The sequence below is a fragment of the Argopecten irradians genome, chromosome 4 (assembly GCF_041381155.1).
Source record: "Argopecten irradians isolate NY chromosome 4, Ai_NY, whole genome shotgun sequence".
Classification (NCBI taxonomy): domain Eukaryota; kingdom Metazoa; phylum Mollusca; class Bivalvia; order Pectinida; family Pectinidae; genus Argopecten; species Argopecten irradians.
The window spans coordinates 11011035-11034923 of NC_091137.1; the positions used below are offsets into that span (position 1 = coordinate 11011035).

The 23889-nt window shown below is 36.5% G+C and overlaps 1 protein-coding gene across 1 annotated transcript; it reads right to left on the reverse strand.

The window, feature by feature from the left end:
• Nucleotides 1-822: 822 nt before the first annotated feature.
• Nucleotides 823-17808, reverse strand: LOC138320584 (mucin-22-like). Its single transcript, XM_069263654.1, has 14 exons — nt 17636-17808; nt 8070-10542; nt 6442-8026; nt 6228-6242; nt 5847-5962; nt 5584-5645; nt 5191-5360; nt 4350-4455; nt 4157-4173; nt 3736-3871; nt 3243-3424; nt 2813-2883; nt 2420-2470; nt 823-2243 (listed from the first exon to the last, which is right to left on the reverse strand). Exons 2-14 carry the CDS (start codon nt 10524-10526, stop codon nt 2235-2237), a joined length of 4977 nt encoding a protein of 1658 aa, XP_069119755.1. The 5' UTR covers nt 10527-10542; nt 17636-17808; the 3' UTR covers nt 823-2234.
• Between the last annotated feature and the right edge of the window lie 6081 nt (nt 17809-23889).

The following is a 23889-nucleotide window of genomic DNA, read 5'->3' on the forward strand; positions in this document are numbered from 1 at the left end:
TACATGACCTGTGATGTAATGCAGGTGTCTATGTATCCTCAAATAAAACACATTTTACATATAAGAATATTTTAAAACGACAGAGTGCATTCCGATGAAAAAGATGGCAATAGAACAGAATAAAAACAATACAATTGGCATTATTCACGTACCACGTGATATCCGATAAAGTTTGTTCGGGACTAGTATCTCCAGTGGGGATGGAACATAACTATTTTTTAAACTTCCCGCTGAACTGACGTTAGCGTGGGATATCATCTTTTGACGTCATTCCATCACCACTAGAAACAAAAGTCATGCACGTTGTCAGTTATCATGTGGTTGGTGAGTTATTCCCATTGTCTCCTCTTTCAAAAAAATGTCGGCATCTTGGTCATCCTCAAACACATGGAAACAGCTATGCACATGTGACCTCCATCTTAAACATAGATATGGGATAAAGCTTTTCAAAATCTCTAATTAAATATTTGTGATTTTACCACATTTCCCTGAAACCTCGCGTAAAATACCTCCATCGTTCATATAAGCTTATAATCGAATTATGTTGCAAAGTTGTTTAAAACTGTAAAGATCTATGGAAAATTTTTCCATTGGAAGTACTTTTTATCGTTTAGAATCAGTTCCAGTAAATATCTGGTTTTGGTAACGAATATATGTAAACTTTGGAATACCTCACAGTCATATCATGGAGTCGTCATTTGTTACATGTCATAGCGTCAACGATTTATAGGAATGGATACATAATCTATGTTGAACTATCATTTAATATGATATCCGCAGTAGTTTTAAAAATTACGCAAAAAATGACACAAACATGTTACATTTCAAAAATAACCTCTTTAATAAAACATGGCAATCATATATATGTAAAAATATGTCCATAAAATAATAATGTTTGATCAGGTATTACATCCTTACACCCGGAACATTTAACATTGGTTCATTCACACTTTGTCGCCAGGACAATTTACACTCATACCACTGCTATAACAATCATACTGGCATCACGCTGTAGTGTCTATGATTTAAAACAGCATTGAATATCAATGACTAATACACAAATTCAGAGTTCCATTCAGTAAAAGCTCACATGAATAATCCCTGTCGTGAAAGTAAAAGCGTTCCTGCGTTCCTACTTTCAGTGAACAGGTCAATGTTATAACACTCACAGACTCACATCCGTTCTATAGACCCGTGCAGTTTAATATGACTATTGACACTGTTTGTTCATTGAGTGATTTGTCTGTGAGAATCCACACTAATATCGGTCACACATATCTTACATGATTACCTTATAATATATATAAATATGAGATGATATAGTCTACGTCTACCCATACTGGCTTATAGACCACTCGCACTCTATGTACAATATACTGAATGGTTCACTGATGTGGGGACTGTGAACTATCACATTACAGTTTTGATTGGTGGTATCAACTCTATAGTCAGTTTGATTATGCTGTTGTCATGGAATTACAGAATCAATTAACGAAAATTTAATTAACATGGTTTGTACCAAGAACCTGCTTTATAATAATTTATGAGATGAATTCTTGGAATAACCGTAAATATAAAATGAAGTACATAAAATACGAAACGAAAAATACCCGACACTGGATAATTACGAAATGCTGATAATGAAGTACTGACGTACTATTGGTGATTGATATCCCGATATCCTCCAATCAGAGGACGTCTCAGATATCATGTGAACACAATGGATACCGTGGTCAGTGGAATGGAGGCATGTGTTGAAGTGCGCCCTCGGTATTGACGAAAGCGTATCTCTAGCACACTTTGAGACATAATTAAACCATTATAATAATTAATATCATTATGCATTGATTTCAACATATGAAAAAACAGCATAGCATTTAGAATTGATTGGAAAAACGAGCAGTACCTTTTATGGCGAAACATCCCCTAATATACTTTAAAAGGCAGCGGTTACATATTATCCCTAAATACCCCTTGATTTATTACGATGACACGGAGTACCGTCTATGTGTTACATGTCATATTCTAGCCGGCACTATGCATTATTTAAAACGTCCAATACCATCCTACTGACATCGATGATTCAGTAGGGGAAACCGTTATAATCACAACATCTACTGGACATCGATTGCACTTCCCGTGTTGCTAGGCATCGTCAATATCGCACTTTAAAATGACGATTGTGATATACTCGTTGTTTTCTGGCAAGTTTCTTCATCTTTTATTTGTCCTCTTTACTTCTTCTGCAACGATAAAATAGGTTGTAAATTTGAGGATAACGATATTCGGATGTCATAATGTTATTACAAGAATGCTATCAAAATAAAAGAGAGTTAGAAATTTAATACATTGAAAAAAGCTACCATGCATTCCGGAAAAAACGATGTTTATTTAACAGGTTATTTTGATGTATACGTACCACATAAACAGGATTGGGCGATAAATCTGCATTTGGTCTCTGTATTTTATACTGAAATGAACAAAAAAAATAACAGTAATATAAATAATGTTTAACATTAGGAAGACTTTCTAACAATAACCAAAAGATTTTTAAAAATTGAAAGAAAAACGGAAACTTCGTTGAGTGCGTTACTTTCATCAGTCGTAGTGAAAATTACTTTAATTATTGGTTTTATTTTTACCGTGCTTGTTTTTATGCTATATATGCATGTATACAGTTAATACTAAATTTATCAGTTTATATTAATAATGTATCAAATTCTTTTATAGATTTGGCTTGAAAAGAATTTAGATATGAATCATAATTTAAATCAACCTGCCAGATTTTCTGACATGTTGTGTGACTTCTTACCTTTTGTTTTGGGTCAACATACTGGTACATGAAATCCCACGAGAAATTAGACGTATCTGGGTTGTCATATGCTGAGGAATAAAACAATATATTATTTTGATATCATCATATGCATATCATTAGTAAAAACGGCCTAAGTTCTATAGACATACATATTCTATTCTATGCTTGACCATTTTTTTCTTACCAATGCACGCTCTAATAAAAATATCCTTTTACTTTTTCTAAATTTTCCTATTTTTATCTAATATTCGTTGATATTTCACATAGAGATTTCGTATAAATAAGTGTTACTTTTATAGCACTTGATACTTGTTCTAATGATATAACAATTTAAGACTTGGTCACGTGATGTTTTTCCTCCTTTTATTCAAAACAGGTGCCGGTCTAACGCCCCTTTAACAGGAATAATAAAACTGTTGACACTTACCGTAAAAATCTCTGCCCTGGTATAAATCGGCCTCTCGTCTTGTGCGTTTTCTATTATTTTCCGAAGACTCGGAGTCGGAGTCGGGATCATGCCAGCCGCCAGGGTGATAGTAAGCTGGTCTTCCCCACGTGTTAAACTTAGGTGCGATACCAGATGGGTAAGGCATACCGCCAACAAGGGTTCTAAAATACAATGAGTACATTCAACATTATTTCTAACGATAGTGCAATATTGAAAAGGTAAACATATGAATTATTTTCGAACTAATTATCATAATGAATCATTTCATAAAGATTGACATACATTACCAAACATTGAAAATTCACAAATTTCATCATCACTTGAACTTACTACAAACTGTAATGCTTTGATCCTAAAATGACGATACCAATTTTATTCAAATACAACCATAAATTATCAATTTATAACTGGACAAACTAGATATCCATAACGATCTATCTATCCCTTAGAGATATTTTTCCTGGGCCCTTACCTATCGAAATTTTCCAGATCCTTGCTGCCTCTTCGACGAGACCGTTTGGCATATATACATGTTATAATAGCGATCAGACATGCAATGAACGCTAATGGGATCCCTACTCCAAGGCCAACGACAAGGTCAAATCCATCTAAAAAAATAAGCATTCAGAGGTTGAAATTATGACCATTACAATAAGAATTTATCTATGCTAGCGATTATCTCATTTTAGCACTGTTTGTTCCAGAAAATTGATGCTAAAATAAAAAAAAAATTAATTTTACTGATAATTTTAATTAATAGGAAAACATTAATCTGCCCTTTTATTAGAATTAATAAAAACATGTTCTGTATTATAATTTGGTTTTACTTCCCAAGAGGAGAGGTTTGTATAAAATACTAGTAAGTATTATATCGTAGCAAGAAAGACACTTACCACTTGTCTCTGAAAGTCTGCGAAAAGAAAAAGAAAGATAGAGTGTAAACGGGATATAATGATAAATGCAATTTTCTTCAAACATGATAAGACACTACATTATACACATATCCTTCCTTCTTGCATTGAATATTATAGAATGAAAATGAAACTATGAGAATTACTATATTGGCCTGTTACTGCTGGTACTTACACACACTGAGCATTTCCATTAACCACCTGACACACAGAGCCGGATGTACAAGTATACGTTCTGTCGAACACCAAACACTTGTCTGTTGTCGGCGATATAACGATATCTGAAAATAGGATAGAACAGTATGGAATTATCTGCCAAATCAGAGCAACAGTCTCACAGAACTCGCCCACAAACACAAACAAGGGACCTGTTACATTAAGTAAATTCAGCAAACACGCCAACCAATACTGCCATCTAAACACATTTATAGTTTCAATACTGTTGTTGGACTAACGCTAGGTTAACATGAGGATCTGAAGTTGTATTTAGGCAATGGCATACATAGCTATCTAAGCGTATAAAGTCAAAGACGGGCTAGTCTTATATCCAAGGATAAAAATTTTGGACTGAAGAAGGCCCTATAGTGGCTGAATATATATTCCATAGAAATGATTTTGATTTTACTTTGAATTTATTTTGGCCTTTTATTTCGGATTATTAATGTACTAGCTTAAGACCGTTTTCATTATAAATAAGTAATAATTAACATCATTATGCATTGATTTCAACACATATGAAAAAACATAGCATAGCATTTAGAATTGATTGGGGGGAAAAAGCAGAACCTTTTTATGGCGAAACATCCCCTAACATACTGTAAAAGGCAACGGTTACATGTTATCCCGAAATACCCTTGATTTATTACGATGACATGGAGTACCGTCTATCAAAATGTGTGTGTCACATGTCATATTCTAGTTTTTATAATTTTAATTGATAGGAAAATATTTTCACCTCATTATAGTCGAGCAAAGGTGAAACATTTACCTTGCCCATTATGCAATGCGATACCAACCTGTTTGACTGGGCCGCTCAATGGTGACCGACGACGCTGAAACAGTCTGGTTATTCAGCGAGAAAGAGACTTTCTGGGTACCTATATCCGTCAGAGTATTGGCCAATGCAGAGGCGGCAGCCTCTGTCTTCTCAGTGACAACCTCATGTTTGGCAATCACACTTCCTGATCTGTGGGGAAAATGGTGTTTACCAATAGTAGTGAGATGATTGAAATATTGCATTTTACAAAAAAAGTGTTGAGAAGGTTAAATTATTGGATTTTTACCAATTTAGACTGTTTTACAACAAAAGCTTTGAAAAGATTCAGAATATCGATGTTAATTAACAGCGCGTGGAAGATTGAGATAATACATCGTCTGTATCCATAGCAGTAATAATGACCTGTACTTACTGTAGTGATATAATAATAACCCGTATGAAGCCTGTCACAAATCTCGAGTAATGCTGAGTCAACTGTAAAATCAAATAGATACAGATATCTGACATAACAATCACGTTATCTTTACAAACAAAGACATCACAATATTGTTTTCGATATTAAAAATAATCTGAAAAATGTGTTTATACTGCAAAGAAAATATGTCATAATTCTTTACAAATTGTTGAAGTTGTTGCTTTCATTTAAATGACAAAACATATGAGCTAGGTACATACCAAGGCAAGGATGTCAGCGCGAAAAGCTGTGTAGCTCTGTGTCGTGGTGTCCGATAGATTGGTAGGGGACGTTATCGGAAACACTACAGTTATAATTGAAGCTTGTTGGGTGTTAGCTGAAACGCAAACAGGAATGGTTAAGCTACCATAACGGAACTGGATTATTCCACTGTTACAGTTCCATTTGCATTTTTCTTATAAAAATTATATTTCAAATTAAAATATAATACGCATCGCAATTATTTTACAATTTACAGTGCTAAAAAATACTTTTATAATATTTAATATGCAACATATATGAAATATAACGATGTAATATTGGCACTTCTCATTGTACAATATCGAATAGATAGTCTGGTATGGAATGGTTTGGTTACTTACGATCAACTGGAGGAACTGCAACATAAACAGATAAACATAAGTGAAACTGGCGATACATATAAGCCAAAGATAACTAAAGTCATGCACAACTTATTGTATAAAATGTATATCAAGACAAAGAACCTCGCGATTTCTAATTGTTTATCTAGGTTCAGATAAATTCACGATATAAATGATGCTTTATAACTATTAGTATTGCTTAAAATTACTGTACCTGTCGTTGTAGTGGCAGCTGTGGTCGTTGTCGGTGACGTCGTTGCTGGGGGCGTCGTTGCCGGGGGCGTCGTAGCCGCAATTGCTGTTGTTGCTTCTGCAGATGTAACTGAATTAGTTGTAGACGCTACTGTTGTGGCGGTTTCAGTTGTAGCAGCTACTGTTGTTGTTGCCCCTGCAGTTGTGGCAGCTTCAGTTGTCGCTACTTTAGTTGTTGCCTCTGCAGTTGTGGTGGCTTCAGTTGTCGTAGATACTGTAGTTGGTACCTCTACAGTTGTGGCGCCTTCAGTTGTCGTAGATACTGTTGTTGTTGCCTCTGCAGTTGTGGCGGCTTCAGTTGTCGTAGATACTGTAGTTGTTGACTCTGCAGTTGTGGCGGCTTCAGTTGTAGTCGCTACTGTAGTTGGTGCCTCTGCAGTTGTGGCGGCTTTAGTTGTCGTAGATACTGTAGTTGTAGCCTCTGCAGTTGTGGCGGCTTCAGTTGTCGTAGATACTGTAGTTGTTGCCTCTGCAGTTGTGACGGCTTCAGTTGTCGTAGATACTGTAGTTGTTGCCTCTGCAGTTGTGGCGGGTTCCGTTGTCGTAGATACTGTAGTTGTTGCCTCTGTAGTTGATGCGGCTTCAGTTGTCGTAGATACTGTAGTTGTTGCCTCTATAGTTGTGGCGGCTTCAGTTGTCGTAGATACTGTAGTTTGTGCCTCTGCAGTTGTGGCGCCATCAGTTGTCGTAGATACTGTAGTTGTTGCCTCTGCAGTTGTGGCGGCTTCAGTTGTCGTAGATACTGTAGTTGTTGCCTCTATAGTTGTGGCGGCTTCAGTGGTCGTAGATACTGTAGTTTGTGCCTCTGTAGTTGTGGCGCCATCAGTTGTTGAAGACACTGAAGTTGTTGCATCTGCAGTTGTGACAGCTTCAGTTGTCGTAGATACTGTAGTTGTTGCCACTGCAGTTATTGCGGCTTCAGTTGTAGTCGCTACTGTAGTTTTTGCCTCTGCAGTTGTGGCGGCTTCAGTTGTCATAGATACTGTAGTTGTTGCATCTGCAGTTGTGGCGGCTTCACTTGTCGTAGACACTGTAGTTGTTTCCTCTGCTGTTGTTGCGGCTTCAGTTGTCGTAGATACTGTAGTTGTTGCCTCTGCAGTTGTGACAGCTTCAGTTGTCGAAGATACTGTAGTTGTTGCCTCTGCAGTTGTGGCGGCTTCAGTTGTCGTAGATACTGTAGTTGTTGACTCTGCAGTTGTGGCGCCATCAGTTGTTGAAGACACTGAAGTTGTTGCATCTGCAGTTGTGACAGCTTCAGTTGTCGTAGATACTGTAGTTGTTGCCTCTGCAGTTGTGGCGGCTTCAGTTGTCATAGATACTGTAGTTGTTGCCTCTGCAGTTGTGGCGGCTTCACTTGTCGTAGACACTGTAGTTGTTTCCTCTGCAGTTGTTGCGGCTTCAGTTGTCGTAGATACTGTAGTTGTTGCCTCTGCAGTTGTGGCGGCTTCAGTTGTCGAAGATACTGTAGTTGTTGCCTCTGCAGTTGTGGCGGCTTCAGTTGTCGTAGATACTGTAGTTGTAGCCTCTGCAGTTGTGGCGGCTTCCGTTGTGCGGTTCGTGTCGGATACTGTGTTTGCCTCAGTGTGCTTCTGAAGTCGCTACTGTTGTCGTTGCCTCTGCAGTTGTAACAGCTTCAGTTGTAGTAGCTACTCTTGATGTGGCTTCTACTGTTGTTGTTGTTGCCTCAGCCGTCGCTGTGTCTACAGTTGTTGTCGTTGCTGTTTCAGCTGTTGTCGTTGCTGCTTCAGATGTTGTTGTTGCTGTTTCAGTTGTTGTAGCTGCTTCAGTTGTTATCGTTGCTACTGCAGTTGTCGCTGGTTCAGTTGTTGTTGTTGATGTTTCAGATGCTGTCTCAGATGTTGTTGTTTCTACTTTATTTGTTGTCGATGCTGCTTCAGTTGTTGTCGTTGCTGGCTCAGTTGTTGTAGTTTCTGGCTCAGTTGTTGTTGCTGCTGCTTCAGTTGTTGTAGCTGATACAGTTGTTGTTGTTGCTGCTTCAGTTGTTGCTGCTTCAGTTGTCGTTGCCGTCTCAGTTGTTGTCGTTGCTGGCTCAGTTGGTGTTGTTGCTGTTTCAGTTGTTGTTGCTGTCTCAGTTGTTGTCGTTGCTGTCTCAGTTGTTGTTGCTGCTGCTTCAGTTGTTGTTGTTATCTCAGTTGTTGTTGCTGCTTCAGTTGTACTCGTTGCTGGTTCAGTTGTCGTTGTTGTTGTCTCAGTTGTTGTCGTTGCTGCTTCAGCTGTTGTTGTTGCGAGCTCAGATGTTGTTGCTGCTGCATTTGTTGTTGTTGCTGCTGCAGTTGTTGTTGTTGCTGCTTCAGTTGTTGTCGTTGCTGGCTCAGTTGTTGTCGTTGCTGTCTCAGTTGTTGTCGTTGCTGCCTCAGTTGTTGTCGTTGCTGTCTCAGTTGTTGTTGTTGCTGCTTCTGTTGTTGTCGTTGCGGGCTCAGATGTTGTTGTTGCTGCTGCAGTTGTTGTTGTTACTGTTTCAGTTGTTGTCGTTGCTGCTTCAGCTGTTGTCGTTGCTGCTTCAGTTGTTGTTGCTGCTCCAGTTGTTGTTGTTGCTGCTTCAGTTGTTGTCGTTGCTGTCTCAGTTGTTGTCGTTGCTGTCTCAGTTGTTGTCGTTGCAGTCTCAGTTGTTGTTGTTGCTGCTTCAGTTGTTGTTGCTGCTCCAGTTGTTGTTGTTGCTGCTTCAGTTGTTGTCGTTGCTGGCTCAGTTGTTGTCGTTGCTGTCTCAGTTGTTGTTGTTGCTGCTTCAGTTGTTGTCGTTGCGGGCTCAGATGTTGTTGTTGCTGCTGCAGTTGTTGTTGTTACTGTTTCAGTTGTTGTCGTTGCTGCTTCAGCTGTTGTCGTTGCTGTCTCAGTTGTTGTTGCTGCTCCAGTTGTTGTTGTTGCTGCTTCAGTTGTTGTTGTTGCTGTCTCAGTTGTTGTCGTTGCTGCCTCAGTTGTTGTTGTTGCTGTCTCAGTTGATGTTGCTGCTTCAGTTGTTGTTGTTGCTGCTTCAGTTGTTGTCGTTACTGCTTCAGTTGTTGTTGTTGCTGCTTCAATTGTTGTCGTTGCTGCTTCAGATGTTGTCGTTGCTGCCTCAGTTGTTGTTGTTGCTGCTTCAGTTGTTGTCGTTGCTGTCTCAGTTGTTGTCGATGCTGGCTCAGTTGTTGTCGTTGCTGGCTCAGTTGTTGTCGTTGCTGCTTCAGTTGTGGTCGTTACTGCTTCAGTTGTTGTCGTTGCTGCTTCAGATGTTGTCGTTGCTGCCTCAGTTGTTGTTGTCGCTGTCTCAGTTGTTGTTGTTGCTGTCTCAGTTGTTGTTGTTGCTGCTTCAGTTGTTGTCATTGCTGGCTCAGTTGTTGTCGTTGCTGCTTCAGATGTTGTCGTTGCTGGCTCAGTTGTTGTTGCTGCTTCAGTTGATGTTGTTGCTGCTTCAGTTGTTGTTGTTGTTTCTGCTCCAGTTGTCGTTGCTGCTTCAGTTGTTGTCGTTGCTGCTTCAGATGTTGTTGTTGCTGTCTCAGTTGTTGTCGTTGCAGTCTCAGTTGTTGTTGCTGCTTCAGTTGTTGTCGTTGCTGCCTCAGTTGTTGTTGTTGTTGCTATCTCAGTTGTTGTCGTTGCTGCCTCAGTTGTTGTTGTTGCTGCTTCAGTTGTTGTCGTTGCTGGCTCAGTTGTTGTCGTTGCTGCTTCAGATGTTGTCGTTGCTGGCTCAGTTGTTGTTGCTGCTTCAGTTGATGTTGTTGCTGCTTGAGTTGTTGTTGTTGCTGCTTCAGTTGTCGTTGTTGCTGTCTCAGTTGTTGTCGTTGCAGTCTCAGTTGTTGTTGTTGCTGCTTCAGTTGTTGTCGTTGCTGCTTCAGATGTTGTTGTTGCTGTCTCAGTTGTTGTCGTTGCTGCTTCGGTTGTTGTTGTTGTTTCTTCAGTTGTTGTAGCCACTTCTGTAGTTGTTGTGGCTGCTGTTGCCTCTACTGTTGATGTTATCGCTTCAGTAGTTGTCGCAGAGTTGACGGGTGTCAAAATCATACTAATTATCACCACAGATATCACCCACGCCGTCATCATTCGCCGGATTTCCATTTTCGATATTTATAATCTGAAACAAAAGAAAAACAAATTAGCATATCGATTCCCCGCTGATTTCATGTAGTAGATTAGACCTTATCCTTTTATTTCTGAATGTTTTGTGATTTTGATTTATAAGAACGACTACACTTATGTAAACACCGGCCGTGGATCTTCAAAAAGTGGTGTTTGTGCCTATTAATGGGACGATTTTGCGTAAACCTGAAACCAACGTAAGTACATATGTATACCGACTTTGAGATAAATGACATAACAATACCTGTGTAACGTCACTATACTGCCACAATACTTCGTGTTGTTATTTGTTTACAATTCAAAGAGAAGTCGTCAAAGTCCGTAACAGAGACTAAAATGTATACATTCGGCTCAGGGCTGACATAATGAATACTTGAACACAGCAATACCATGACCAGCATAATCGGACGCAAGTGTCCATACCTAACCCAACATTAACGTGTAGTCTACCCGTCCATTCTGGTAAATCAATAGTGGTTGGATATATTCCTAGATGTTTTATTATCTTTATCGATTTATTGATTACAACTAGAATTTAAAAATAGCGGCTGTCATTCCTTGATATGGTCAATACATATATGAAAAGGTCACTTCTTCTAAAGGAGCATACAAGTCATCACTATTCAGGGTGACATATCAACAGTGGGGCCATGATGGCCAACACATCCCTTCCAGAGAAAAAAGGAGAATTTCCCAATTGTTCCGTACCCAAGATAACGTGAATAACAACATTCTTATATTCAGGAAACAGGGTAATGGGAAAAAAACTAATGAACAATTAATAAAACCTACGTTTACATGACGACATATTGCTCCATATTGAAGACAATGCGTGCTTAAGATCAAGGATTTCTCACTTATAAATCCCTGTAAGATGTAACAGAAACTAATATAGGTCTCGAACACGAGTCAGGTGAAATGACCGATACATTTCAAACATTGGTAAATGCAATTGGCAAGATCAATTCTTAGCTTGAAATACTAGAGGATGGACATATGACCACCATCACAAACACCGGACTCTCTCTTACACCTACTAGATCTAGGATAGGGAGAGGCCGCTAGCCAGGGGAGAGGACAATAAGTACAGCCAATGCTATCAATGAACATAACGCGGTAAGGTTTACATTCAAAGGCTATTGTATTACATGTACCTACTCTGTGTAACGGGTGTGACACGGTCAGACTCGCATCAGTGATTACACACGTTACATAATGTTAGAGAGCGTATTAAACCGCTTATCATATATAGATTAAACGATGTGTTTTTTTTTTTTTTTTTTTTTTTTTTTTATTTCATCCGAATGCATAACAAGCATATAGGGAACAGTACAATTATTATCATTATAATATGACATACAATGTATACAAGTATAAGATGGCGGAGGACAATATTTCAGTATTTCAATATACTAATAAGCTACATATGTATAAAAGACGTGATCACAACAGAACCTACGTTGATGCTGACGGCAAATAAAAAAGCAATTTTATCATTTAATTAATTGTGAGCAGAGTTTTTCTTTTTTCTGTTGCACGAAACAAAAAGTTACCCAACATATTCAAAATTTTAACATCTTTACTAGAGAATAATTCTATAAACTTATGCACGCTTGGTCTATGATAAAAATATCTGTTAATGTATTTTTCTCTTAATTCAGAATATGCCGGACAGAGAAGAACAAAATGTACTTCATCTTCGACGTCATTTTTATCACATAATGAACAAGTCCTTTGATTTCTAGGAATATTATTATAACGTCCGGATTCGATATTAAGACTATGACATTGCATACGGAATTGGCTTAAAAACTTCTTGAATTTATTATTTACAGGCTTAATTAAATAGAACTGTGTACAAAAATTATCAACAATATGTTTATACAAATAACATTTAGGAGATACATCAAACGCACTATATAATTCTTGAACAAAAACATCATTAATACGTTGGTGGTATATTTGCAAAAAATGATTTTCATTTAAAACACATTGATTTTTCCAAACATATCCAAATCCCAAACTACAAAGTTCGTGCTTAATATGATAGACCCAATTCGTTTTACAATGAGGTTTTCTGCTATTCAATTCGACTAGTGCATCATAACAAGATTTCAGAATGCAATTGTTTGTTTTCAATAGTTTTAACCAATATTTCATAACAGCTGTCTTACGTTGAACATACAATGAATATCTACCCGTTTCGAAAAACACCATAGATGTATTGACTGTTTTTCTAACATTAAGTATGTCTTTAAGGAAAAGGAGGTGAATTTTTTCAACTTGGGGCGAAACATCTTGCCCCCACACTTCACAACCATAATTTAATATGCATGTAACATATGTATCAAATAAGGATATTTTTGTTTCTGTGTTAAGACAAAAGTTTTTCATTTTTCTTTTTAATTGAAAGTATGCTTTCCTGCCTTGAGACGCTAATGTATCTTGTGCTACAGCAAATCTTCCATTAAAATTAAAAACCAAACCCAGGTAACAAAACTTATCAACAATTTCTATAGATTTATCATTGAAAGTCCATGTTTCGCCAGGTAATATTCTTCTCCTTTTCCTAAATATAACAATTTTTGTTTTATCTGTGTTTACTTTTAAGTTCCATTTAACTGTGTAAGTCTGTAGACAGTTGAGCATATGCTGGAGGTCAATAGCGTCTTCGGAAAATAAGACTGTATCGTCTGCATACATTAGCATAAAAAGATTAAGTAACTGTAAGGGGTAACTTTGACAATTCGAGTTTATAAATTCACTTTCCATATCATTTACAAATAAAGAATATAGCATGGGAGACAAAGATTCCCCTTGTAATAAACCGACATGCAAATCGAACATGGCGGATAGTTTACCATTTAGTTTCACGCATGAACGTACATTATCATAAATTGATGAAATTACATTAAGTAATCGCCCTCTAATACCACTTTTCCAAAGTTTATGCCATAAATACCGATGATTAATACTATCAAAAGCCTTACTGTAATCAATAAAAGCACAATATAGTCGTTTGTTTTGCTCTATAGAATTGATAATTAAACTTTGCAACGCAAAGATAGCATCACTAGTACCAAACCCAGGCTTAAAACCAAATTGTGCATCGGTGACAATGTCTTCACGAGCACTCCACTTTAACAAACGCTTATTTAACAAAGACGTAAATAATTTAGCTAAATGACTAATTAATGTTATACCTCTATAATTGTTCACATTATTAATATCCCCCTTTTTATGCAGAGGAATTATGACACCTTGGGCCCATGACTCTGGAAAATAACCAATTTGTAACATGGTATTAAATAATTTTAACAAAACTGGTAAAAACATATTTTTATACTCAATGAAGTATTCGTTAAGAACCATATCGATGCCAGCAGCTTTGCCCTTAGGCAGAGCCTTAATTACTTCAGCTATTTCCTCAATACTAAAATCTACATCTAACTCTGGATATACACACTCACAATCATCCCTATTTGATAAGTTACCAGTATCTGCTTCACCCGCCAGATCTTTGAAATAATTGAAAAAATCTGTTAATGATACATTTCCATTCTTTGAGGTCTTACGTCTTGAAAAATTACGATAAAATTCTACAGGGTTATTACGTTTCAAAACATCTAGCATATTGCCTTCCATACTATTATAGGTGCGTTTCATCTTTCTCTCATAGACTTTATATTGTTTTTTGGCATGATATAGCATAGTTCGGTTAGTCAAGGAACGCTCTCTGTTAAACTCAGATAAAGCTCTTTTATATATTTTATACAAACTTCTGCAACTGCTGTCAAACCATGGCTTATCTGGTTCATTTTTAACCGAAGTACCGATATGACAGGGACATGCACAATTTTATAACTTTTCTGTTGGAAATACAATATTTATCAAACAATGTACGTGTACATGAAATAAAATTATCCAGACATATATCGACACTTTCTCTTGAGTTAACAAGCGATTCAACACAGCTATGTATTAAAAATCTGGCGTCAGATATTTCATTCGTAACGTTACTACTGGCATCATTTGACCAATGCACATTTGTCACAGTGGTATACGTATCATTACCCCGACAACAGTTACATTGAGAACTATTTGATGATAAACCATCTAAAACAAGGAATATTGGTGCATGATCAGAGTATTCCGTAAAGCTACCTACTTCAAAACTTTTAATAGATGACATCGAACCATTATCTGTCAATGCATAATCTATAACAGAACAGCCATTTGAATTCAAAAATGTTAATTTACCATCCAGATCGCCCGAGGTACGACCATTTATAATTTGAACTCCCGTTGTTTTACATAGATGTAGTAAATGACGACCAAAAGTATTTACTTGTTGGTCCTCTGAAGTACGTGTAACTGTACATGGATCACGAGGATAACTAATAAACCCATCAAGCTGACGTTGAATGCTATCATGCAACGAGTCAATAGGTATAAAGTCCGGATCTGTGCCGGTCCTACTGTTAAGATCGCCCATTACAAAAACCTTTCCTAATAAACTATAAGAGCCGATGCTGTTCTCAAGTACCAGGAATATATCCTCTTCGTACGAACGATAAAATACAGAACCTTCGGGAGGTAGATATACAAGCGATAAATAAACACTTTTCTGGTCAGGAAATAGTTTACCGTCAATTTTTACCCATACAATACTATCTAAAAGCACAGACTCTAGAGTAATATAATCGTGCAGCCATGACTTATATAAACATACCAATCCACCCCCCCTTTACAATTTGATCTAATAACAGGTTTAAAGCATTTAAAACCGTTTACATTAAGCTCATCCGTATCGCCTAACCAACATTCTGTTAGACAAACAATATCTGCTTCTCCAAATGTATTACAGAAATCAGTGTTCTCGACTTTATTTATCAACCCTCTCTGAACGTTCCAACAACAAAGACGAATAGAGGTATTGGCCTCCTCTAACCGCTAATCGACCGATTTAACGCGAGTCTCATCGCGATCTGATGATTGTCCATGATTAGGCATGGGCGCATCCATAGGCTGACGACTCGTAGAACCCTTCTGCTGACTTTGTTCGCCCTTGTCTGACCTGCCACCATCATTGTTGTCCTGGCGATCTGTGTCGGAACTTGCTTTGGAACCTGGCGAGCGCGGCGTGGAGGATTTCCGACGTCGCTTGGCGTCACGTCGGTCACTATAGTATGTACCAGAACTAGGTTGATCTGCTGCTACCGTCTCTTCACCAATGTATAGAACTCCATCCACATACATTTTATCTCTCACAAATTTAACTTTGTGGTTGAGCCTACGAAGCCGTTTTGCAACTGGATAAAGTTTCTTGCGGATTTCTTCCACAGCGGACGGAAACTGCTCATTTACGCCGTAACGAGTGCCTCTAAGGAGGTAAGTACGAGATAGAACTAAGCTATGCTGACTCTGGTATAAGAATCTGGCTACGATAGGACGGGGCCTGTCATGTTTTCGTTTACCAAATCGATGAACATTTCCAAACTCAACATCTTGAATATCAAGTTCATTATACAGAAACGATCGAATTAGTGCCTCTGTGTCCTCTTGCACGTTCTCACTCAATCCGGTGAAGACGAGGTTGGCCTTCATGGAGCGACATTGGAGGTCCGTTACTATTGACCTCAGCTCCTCTCTATCATTGCACGCCTTGTCTAATTCTAAAGCCATGGCCACAGAATCCGACCTCTCTACTTGGGTTTTAAGCTCACTGATATCATTACTATGCTTATCCGTCCTAGCCTTCACTGAATCAAACATTTGACCAATCGCTTCAGCACTGTGCTCTAGATCTCGAGTTTTACAACTTAATGTCCCAAACTTTTCTTCAATATCACGCACGCGGGATGATAATAAGGTGAGGTCATGTTGAACTTTGTCTATTTTATCGACTTGTTCCTCAATGTGCTTGAGTCTATTTTCTATTCGTGCCATAAAATGAGCAATGTCCAAATTACTAACATCAGTGTCTCTTGAAGTTCCCTCAAACAAAACCTTATGGGCATCGCCGATAACATTGGATGTCTGTTTATCAGCCATTTCGTGATAGAGCGCGTCAGTAGAGCGTGACGAGTTATGGACGTGGGTCGCACGTGAAAACTTTTCGACTCAGGTGAGTGTAGGTGAGGTCAAAGTTCAACGTGTTACTACCTATACAGTTTATCAATGCGTTCGAAATAACAATATAAAAGGCATAGTTCGATAAAAGAGTATGGAAACTGCATCACTACAAATCAGCACAATTCATCTGCAGAAATTCTATTCAAAATTCACAGTATAAAGCACTCAAAATACCAGATATATCAGAGCCCACCGTCGACGATCTACACTGGACGCCGCCATCTTGATCAAACGATGTGTTCCAACTCGCTCGTCTAGTTCAAATTCTACTGTGTATTTATTTGTTTAGATTGTCATTTTGTTTATTCGTCGTTCGGAAATTCAATTTATTTTGGAATATATTTGTAATTATGTATCACAATAAAAAGGAAGAACGATTTCGCTATGTTGTAATACAAACAACCACTGCATCCCTGAATACCATTAATCAATACATGTCTAATAACTGTCCGCTTCTCGGTTGTTATCAAGGTTTTGTGGACTCATTAAGTCTCAGAATCATTGGAAATGTCCCGTACCTTAAAGGTCAGCTTCGACGCTCATCACAGGCATAGTCAATACCTGGCCTGTCGTATGTACGGTACGGTTAGCATTCAATCGCAAATGTCTATAATTTCTGAGCGCAAACAGACCGATGCCGTTTAAATGACAAAATGTTTCCACACATGTAATGTATGTAAATATGGTTTGCGTTTAATGATCGGTAAAATTATAGTATGTTTGTTTTGTTTGCGCGAAATTATCTGTATTCTCTATTACATCAAAAATACTTTTAAGTTACGAAAAAATAATCATATCATAGTGAAAACATCCTTAAGTCCTTAATTCATTTTATTTCATTTTTTTCTTACATTAATTCAATCTTATTTAAAACTGTATTCGTTTGTGAATAATGTGAAATTTGCCGCAATTAATCTGATATATCCTTGAGTGAAATAAAATGAATGACTTACCTGTATTGTGTCCGTGGGAATATTGATCCAATATAATACACTCGTAGTAATCGAAATTATAAATGTTATTATAACTTATTGTTTCTGATATATCACTGTATTAATCCATGTTTACAGGTGTATATATCCCAGGTATGCGTTCTGTACAGTTACTTTGATCCCACTGAGATGGCCCGCTACAACTCGTGTATTATACCCCATCGCTACAATAGAAGGCGTGCCCGATTGTCGAGCGTACGGCGTCCCCCACCAATACATTGGTTCGCTACTCGGGTACACCCGACATGGTTCACTGGTTCAGATTCGACCTCTATTTACTCACTTTATGAATGGAATTCGTTAGTGGGTTAAGGTTTAAATGACTGCATTACTACGGCATTTCTATCGTATTAATATCGACCCCATTTACATTCACACTTACCACGTATTTTGAATACTAAAGAAGTTTCAAAGAACCACAAGAATTCAAAGGTATGTGCGCATATATCCTCGGTGCATGAAAGGGACACAGAAAGAGGTATTGGACTTGTGATAATGTTGTGACATAGAGTATAAATACTGGTGTCAATCGGCGAGGACATTCAGATATACAGAACAGTACCTTTACAAGTTACCATGAGTGTGTTAAATACGTGTGTTTATTCGTCGGAAACCATATATGGACAGAACAAGAGACGGACAAATATGATGAAATCAATTTAATATTTAGTGATGAAACAAATAAAGAAAACGCTCTCTAGCGGTCAAAACGGAGAGTGATACAGTGTTCGTATACAAGGTATGGTAAAATAGAAACGAGCCAAATGGATAGAATGTTGGATTTTTTTGGATATAAATATCAGTAAAAGTTTGAAAGTCTTTAATTGTATATAGAGTGTTATTCCGTTACCGAACACCAACTTTATATTGATACTGATTTATATAAATTAGGCCCGTATAATTTTTATCAGTCGATCAGTAATACATAGTACATACAGACAGTACTGAATCTTACGGCGTTGTACATAATTAGACTGATTCATAAATTTTGGGACGAGAGAAAAATTGACCTTTCTATGGTTATTGGAAGGTGGCCAGGTACAACACTCGATAAATCAAATCAATGTTACAGATCTCTATATGGAAAAGAAGTTCTGTACCGATAATCGTTTGTCAGGGTGATCCGGCGACTAATGTCAACACTGGTTTTCTATAGGAATGCGTTAGTATAGACTTATAAATATTGTCACACCTGTAGCTTCCCCTTTATTTACATAGCGTTACACACTCAGAGTTGTACCTGTTCGTTTTCAGGTACATTTGATTTAAAATGGAGCCATTACGTACATGTTCGGGATAGGTCCAAGTCAACGAAAATCACATTTCTCCGCCCTGGTAGTTCGGGTGCTGTAGATTTAGGTATATTAAACAATAACCCTAGGGCTATTGTACTTCTGTAATGTCTATTGGCACAGGTTAATTAAAGAGTGCTACCTGAGATTTAACAAACGTCCATGTCTTAATAATCTAGGTAAGAAATAAAAACTAAATATTTCAAGCGCACGTAGAAAACTTTATTTAACTGAACTAACTTTAATATAGACGACGGTCTGTTTTCTGAAAAACCGTCAGGTTCAAAGAAATACAGAATTGGATTGAACTGGGTGCAACCTGCTGCTTTCTACTGACAAATTATCAAGTACTAACCATAGTTTGATGGGTTTTACCCGGGAACTCTACCAGTTCTCCTTCATTCTAAAGTGGCCATGTCCTTATCATTAATTGGTAATTACAATTGCAAGTAATATAATACAACACACACATAATAAAATATCAATTTCTTATCTAGATATTGTCATACTTTGAGTAATAAGCGGACTTACATTCGAATGAACTCAAAGCGTCATTCAATTTTGTCAAATATTATCTTTTTAAGTTTGCTATCAGAAGATTATATTTGTATTTTCATTATAAAGGTCAATACCCTTTAGAATGAGGATGTTTTTGGAGATTTGTTGATGTTGTTCCTATTCCATTGTCCAAGTGTGATGCCAATAAAACAAATGTTTAAAAATATTGGAGGAGTTCGTCTGTCCCGAACGTAAGGTTCCCAAATATGACAACAAGTGGGCTTAATGAAAATGATTGGATACAACTCCGACAGTAATCCGATTGCGTCACCTGTCCTATCTTTGGTTTACAATGGAGCTTATCGATGTCAGCTGAAACAAGAATGGATTTGTTTCGATTTGTTCATGATATAAAAATCGTACCAGAAAAAAAACGCAATGTAGTAAATGAATGTTATTCTTCCTCCCAGTGAATGGGACTCGTAAGGATAAATCAAATGTCCTTCTAACACATGTTTCTGCAATAATAAGGTGATAGCATGCTTCTCAGGTCTAATTTATACTAAAGGATGTAATAGGATTTCAACCAGAAAACAAACGATTCAAAAAGATGGATTTCCCAGCAACACCGAGAGGATTAAAACACAAAAATAGTCCATTTAAACACTTCAGAATAGAAATCGTTATGAAATTCGCCAAACAGCCGTAACCTGTATTGGAGCCACGTCCAACTGTTACCTTAATGCTGGTAGCCGTCTGGAAGATATTTTTGCATCTCCACCATTTGTTCACAGATCATGATCATCTGTTCTTGAAACCATGCCATGGTATAGTTCAGAATCTATGATTCAAGTAAAGCCCGGGTAATCCCGAGAAATGAATCGCCAACGACATATTTTTAGCTTTATTTTATTGCTAAAAAAGAAGGATATAATATAACTTCTCACAGAAGACACGTTAAATATAGCCATAGAAGACCGTGCCGTTTACCACCTTGGCGGCAGTTTAAATAATTTGCGTGTTGGATGAAGTAGTTACCGAAGCTGACACTTGTTTTCTGACAATCCAATCCAATTATGTTTGTTTTTGTTCATTTAATGTTTCTTACATTTAAAAGAACAAAAATGTATAAAAGAAAACATTTTCCTGCTATTCTGTTGGGTTTTTTTTCCGTTATTTTTTATTTATTTTTTTTTTTTTAGATTTTAAGGAAGTGATAAAGAGATCCGTTTACTGTGTAAGATCACGATTTAAAATCAGGTGTGGCGCTACACACTCTCACGTCAGGAAGAATGTGTGGAAAAATAAATAAAATAAATCATGTACATGTACATTGTAACTAGGTTTCACATTACTTACGTAATACATATCGATTACAATACACATAGACATACAGTTGTGGGCGTTCTCATAATGTAACAAACATTCATGAGATACACAGTGAAATATTACTATCTAAACCAATTACACGTATTCTATTCTCCGAATAGTACATCCGTATCGCTGTACGTAGGTTATTATTTGAAATAAAAATATCATGCTCAGTTACTGACTATACACGTGGTATAGATCTATGACTTATCATACACCTTCCTTTTGTTTAGCCACAGATTTGTTTACCGAACAAAGTTACATTGCTTTGCGGATTAAAAACCGTCACAATATGTTTACTGTATACATGGTTCGATGAATTACGACAACAACAAGTTACACTGACAACACAGCCGGATAGGGCGGACTTGGCAGGCCAAGGGAAAGTGTCGGCTATCGTATCTTATTCTGTCCTCACCCAGATCCCCGTAAATATTACGTCTGTTTTAAAATTAGATATACATGTTAGGTATGTTGTAATTAGGTATCAACAAATTAAATGATTTATCAATATATGTACAAATATAATAACTCTGTTATCAATATTTGTGTAAAACTATAGTGAAACATATAAGATGGATTTTGATTATGCATACTATCTTACAATGTGCATACTAATATTGCCAAAATAGTTCAAAGTTATGAAGCTTAGAATGAATATTTCTTAAAATATTCCCCTTTACCCACGAGATACAAACTAAATGGCTTTATTGACTAAAGAGATACACCATACCACCCACATAGTTCGTAGACAAATATGTATAATGTATTCTGAACTTATTTCAAAATTAATAAGACAGTCGATCAAAGTGATTTGACTGTTTCGTGTCAATGTGGCGGATTCAATGCTAAAACTTTACAGTTGTACAAGACAGCACAATGCAAATATTTATTGTGAATGAAACATACAAATGTAACGCGTCACTGTATCCACATCATTTGTCAGCCATTCGAAAATGGAGGGTAATTATTTATAGTATGTGTAGGAAAGTTATAGCTTCGATATGTAAATGTATCGAGTTAAAATTTACAATGCTCAATTTAACAGAAAATGAAATCGAAACGAGATTTCTAATTAATAGTATAAAATGGTTTCTGCTATACAGGGACACAATTTTCATATGCCAACCTCAAACAATGGCGTCTCTGTTGTTTCCCAATTCAGAAACCATGCATTGAAATGTTTAGAACGTTATCATTTCAATTCCGTCAATAGGCTATACACTTAGATGGAAATTAATGTTGTTTTCTCTTATGACATATCATCAATGATATTATTCACGGCCCTGTATTGTTCTTATTCTTGTAAAAAAATATTAAGTAAATTCCGGATGCAAGGACACAGCCTTAATATAGAATCTGGGCGTTATAGTAACATTCCCAGGAGTCAGAGACTATGTACAGTTTGTGATAAGAATGATGTTGAGGACGAGGTCCATTTTATTCTACTTTGCCCTGCATATTCTGATTTAAGAAGGACTTATATCAAGCAGTATTATTACCGACATCCAAGTGTTTACAAGCTTATAGAATTGTTTTCATGTAAAAGTGTTAAAAATCTAAATAAATTGAGTAAATATTTGTTTCATGCTTCGGAAATAAGGAAAAATCTCTCTGTGTAATGTTATAACGAAAGTTGACTTAACTGTACATTTATTTAACACCTAGCTATTTAATCATTGATGATGACTATTTATTATATTTATTAATTTTTTGAAGAGTACTTAAGGACGCTCTATTTCGCTGCAATCCGCCTTAGCTCAATAGTGTATGAAATATATATTTTATTATTTCATGACGTCACATTTGTGGTGACGTCACAAATACATTCATTCTTTTTTGGATTGTTCTTTCTTTATTAAGATGTTTGTAACGAGCTTACATGTCAATGGATTCTTTATATATTTATGTGTATGGGATTATCCTCCGCCATATGTGTACGCTCTAAATGTGAATTTTGATTTTATATAATTATGCATATTGCTGCCTATATGCTGTATCGCATTTGGTTATAATAAAACTTGAAAACTTGAAACTTGTTACATAGATGATCCTACCGTGTATAGTTTTCAGTATTGTATCGTGTGATGACCACTTCTTCACTTGAGTTAGTAATATATATAAATATATAACCTTTATTAATGTTATCCATGTTACTTTTTCTCTCGTACGTAAAGTACTTAAACGTTACTTTTTCAATTATACATAGCATTATCCATTCTTTATATAGAAATGTGAAGTACTGATATCATTAATTAAATGAAGAAAACAAAAGCGATAGACATACTTACACTTACTTACTATCTAACAGGATATCTCAGAGTCAGGTTTTTTCCTTGTGATAATTTTATCTTAGAATCACCCCTATGTTAATCGATTTGTAAATATTTTTTACATTGCTTTCGTTACTTTTAAATCCATCGTAAACTTGAAGAACATCTTCTACATCAGGAGTTCTATATGTATACTGGCTTGTAGCAAGTGTGAGTCACAGTCAAATGAGAACATATAGTTTATTAGTAAGTACCATGAATTGTTTAAGAAAATAAAAAAAAGTCTACAAATTGTACTGGCAATTCATTTTCATGCAAATAAATATTTTATTTGTTGATTTTATCAACACTATAGTGATTGCCCTTTAGTATAAAACTACAATAAAAAAGTTATTTTAATTACATGAACTTGTAGTTTACAAGCGATATATTATTCTGTTGTTGGATTTTTTTTTATGCATCAAGCACTTTCATCATTTTAATTAAAATATTGTTAATATTTTTGTTCTTTTCTTCGTCATCACATCATCAAACGTCTATAATAGAAACACAATATTTAATAGTATGCTAATGTCCTACCTTGTATAAAATTATCAAATGCAAAGGGGAATGGGGACTTGTGATGTTCTATTGCCTGAAGTTCATGTACTGTAAAGATAAATAGAGTGTTAATTTAATCCTAGTGGTCGCATTTATTGTTAGCATGGATCATGCACTGAACATTTGGAACAAACAGAGAGCTATCAAGGAACTAAATGGTGCATTGTATCATCATAACTGA

Excerpts from the sequence above, each read along its gene's own strand:
- LOC138320584 (XM_069263654.1), bottom strand. The coding sequence starts at position 10,526 with ATGGAAATCCGGCGAATGATGACGGCGTGGGTGATATCTGTGGTGATA. Across the intron at positions 5,361-5,583 it reads GTTATTATTATATCACTACA|ATCAGGAAGTGTGATTGCCA; the intron begins GTAAGTACAGGT and ends TTTTCCCCACAG. Across the intron at positions 3,425-3,735 it reads GATCTGGAAAATTTCGATAG|AACCCTTGTTGGCGGTATGC; the intron begins GTAAGGGCCCAG and ends ATTGTATTTTAG.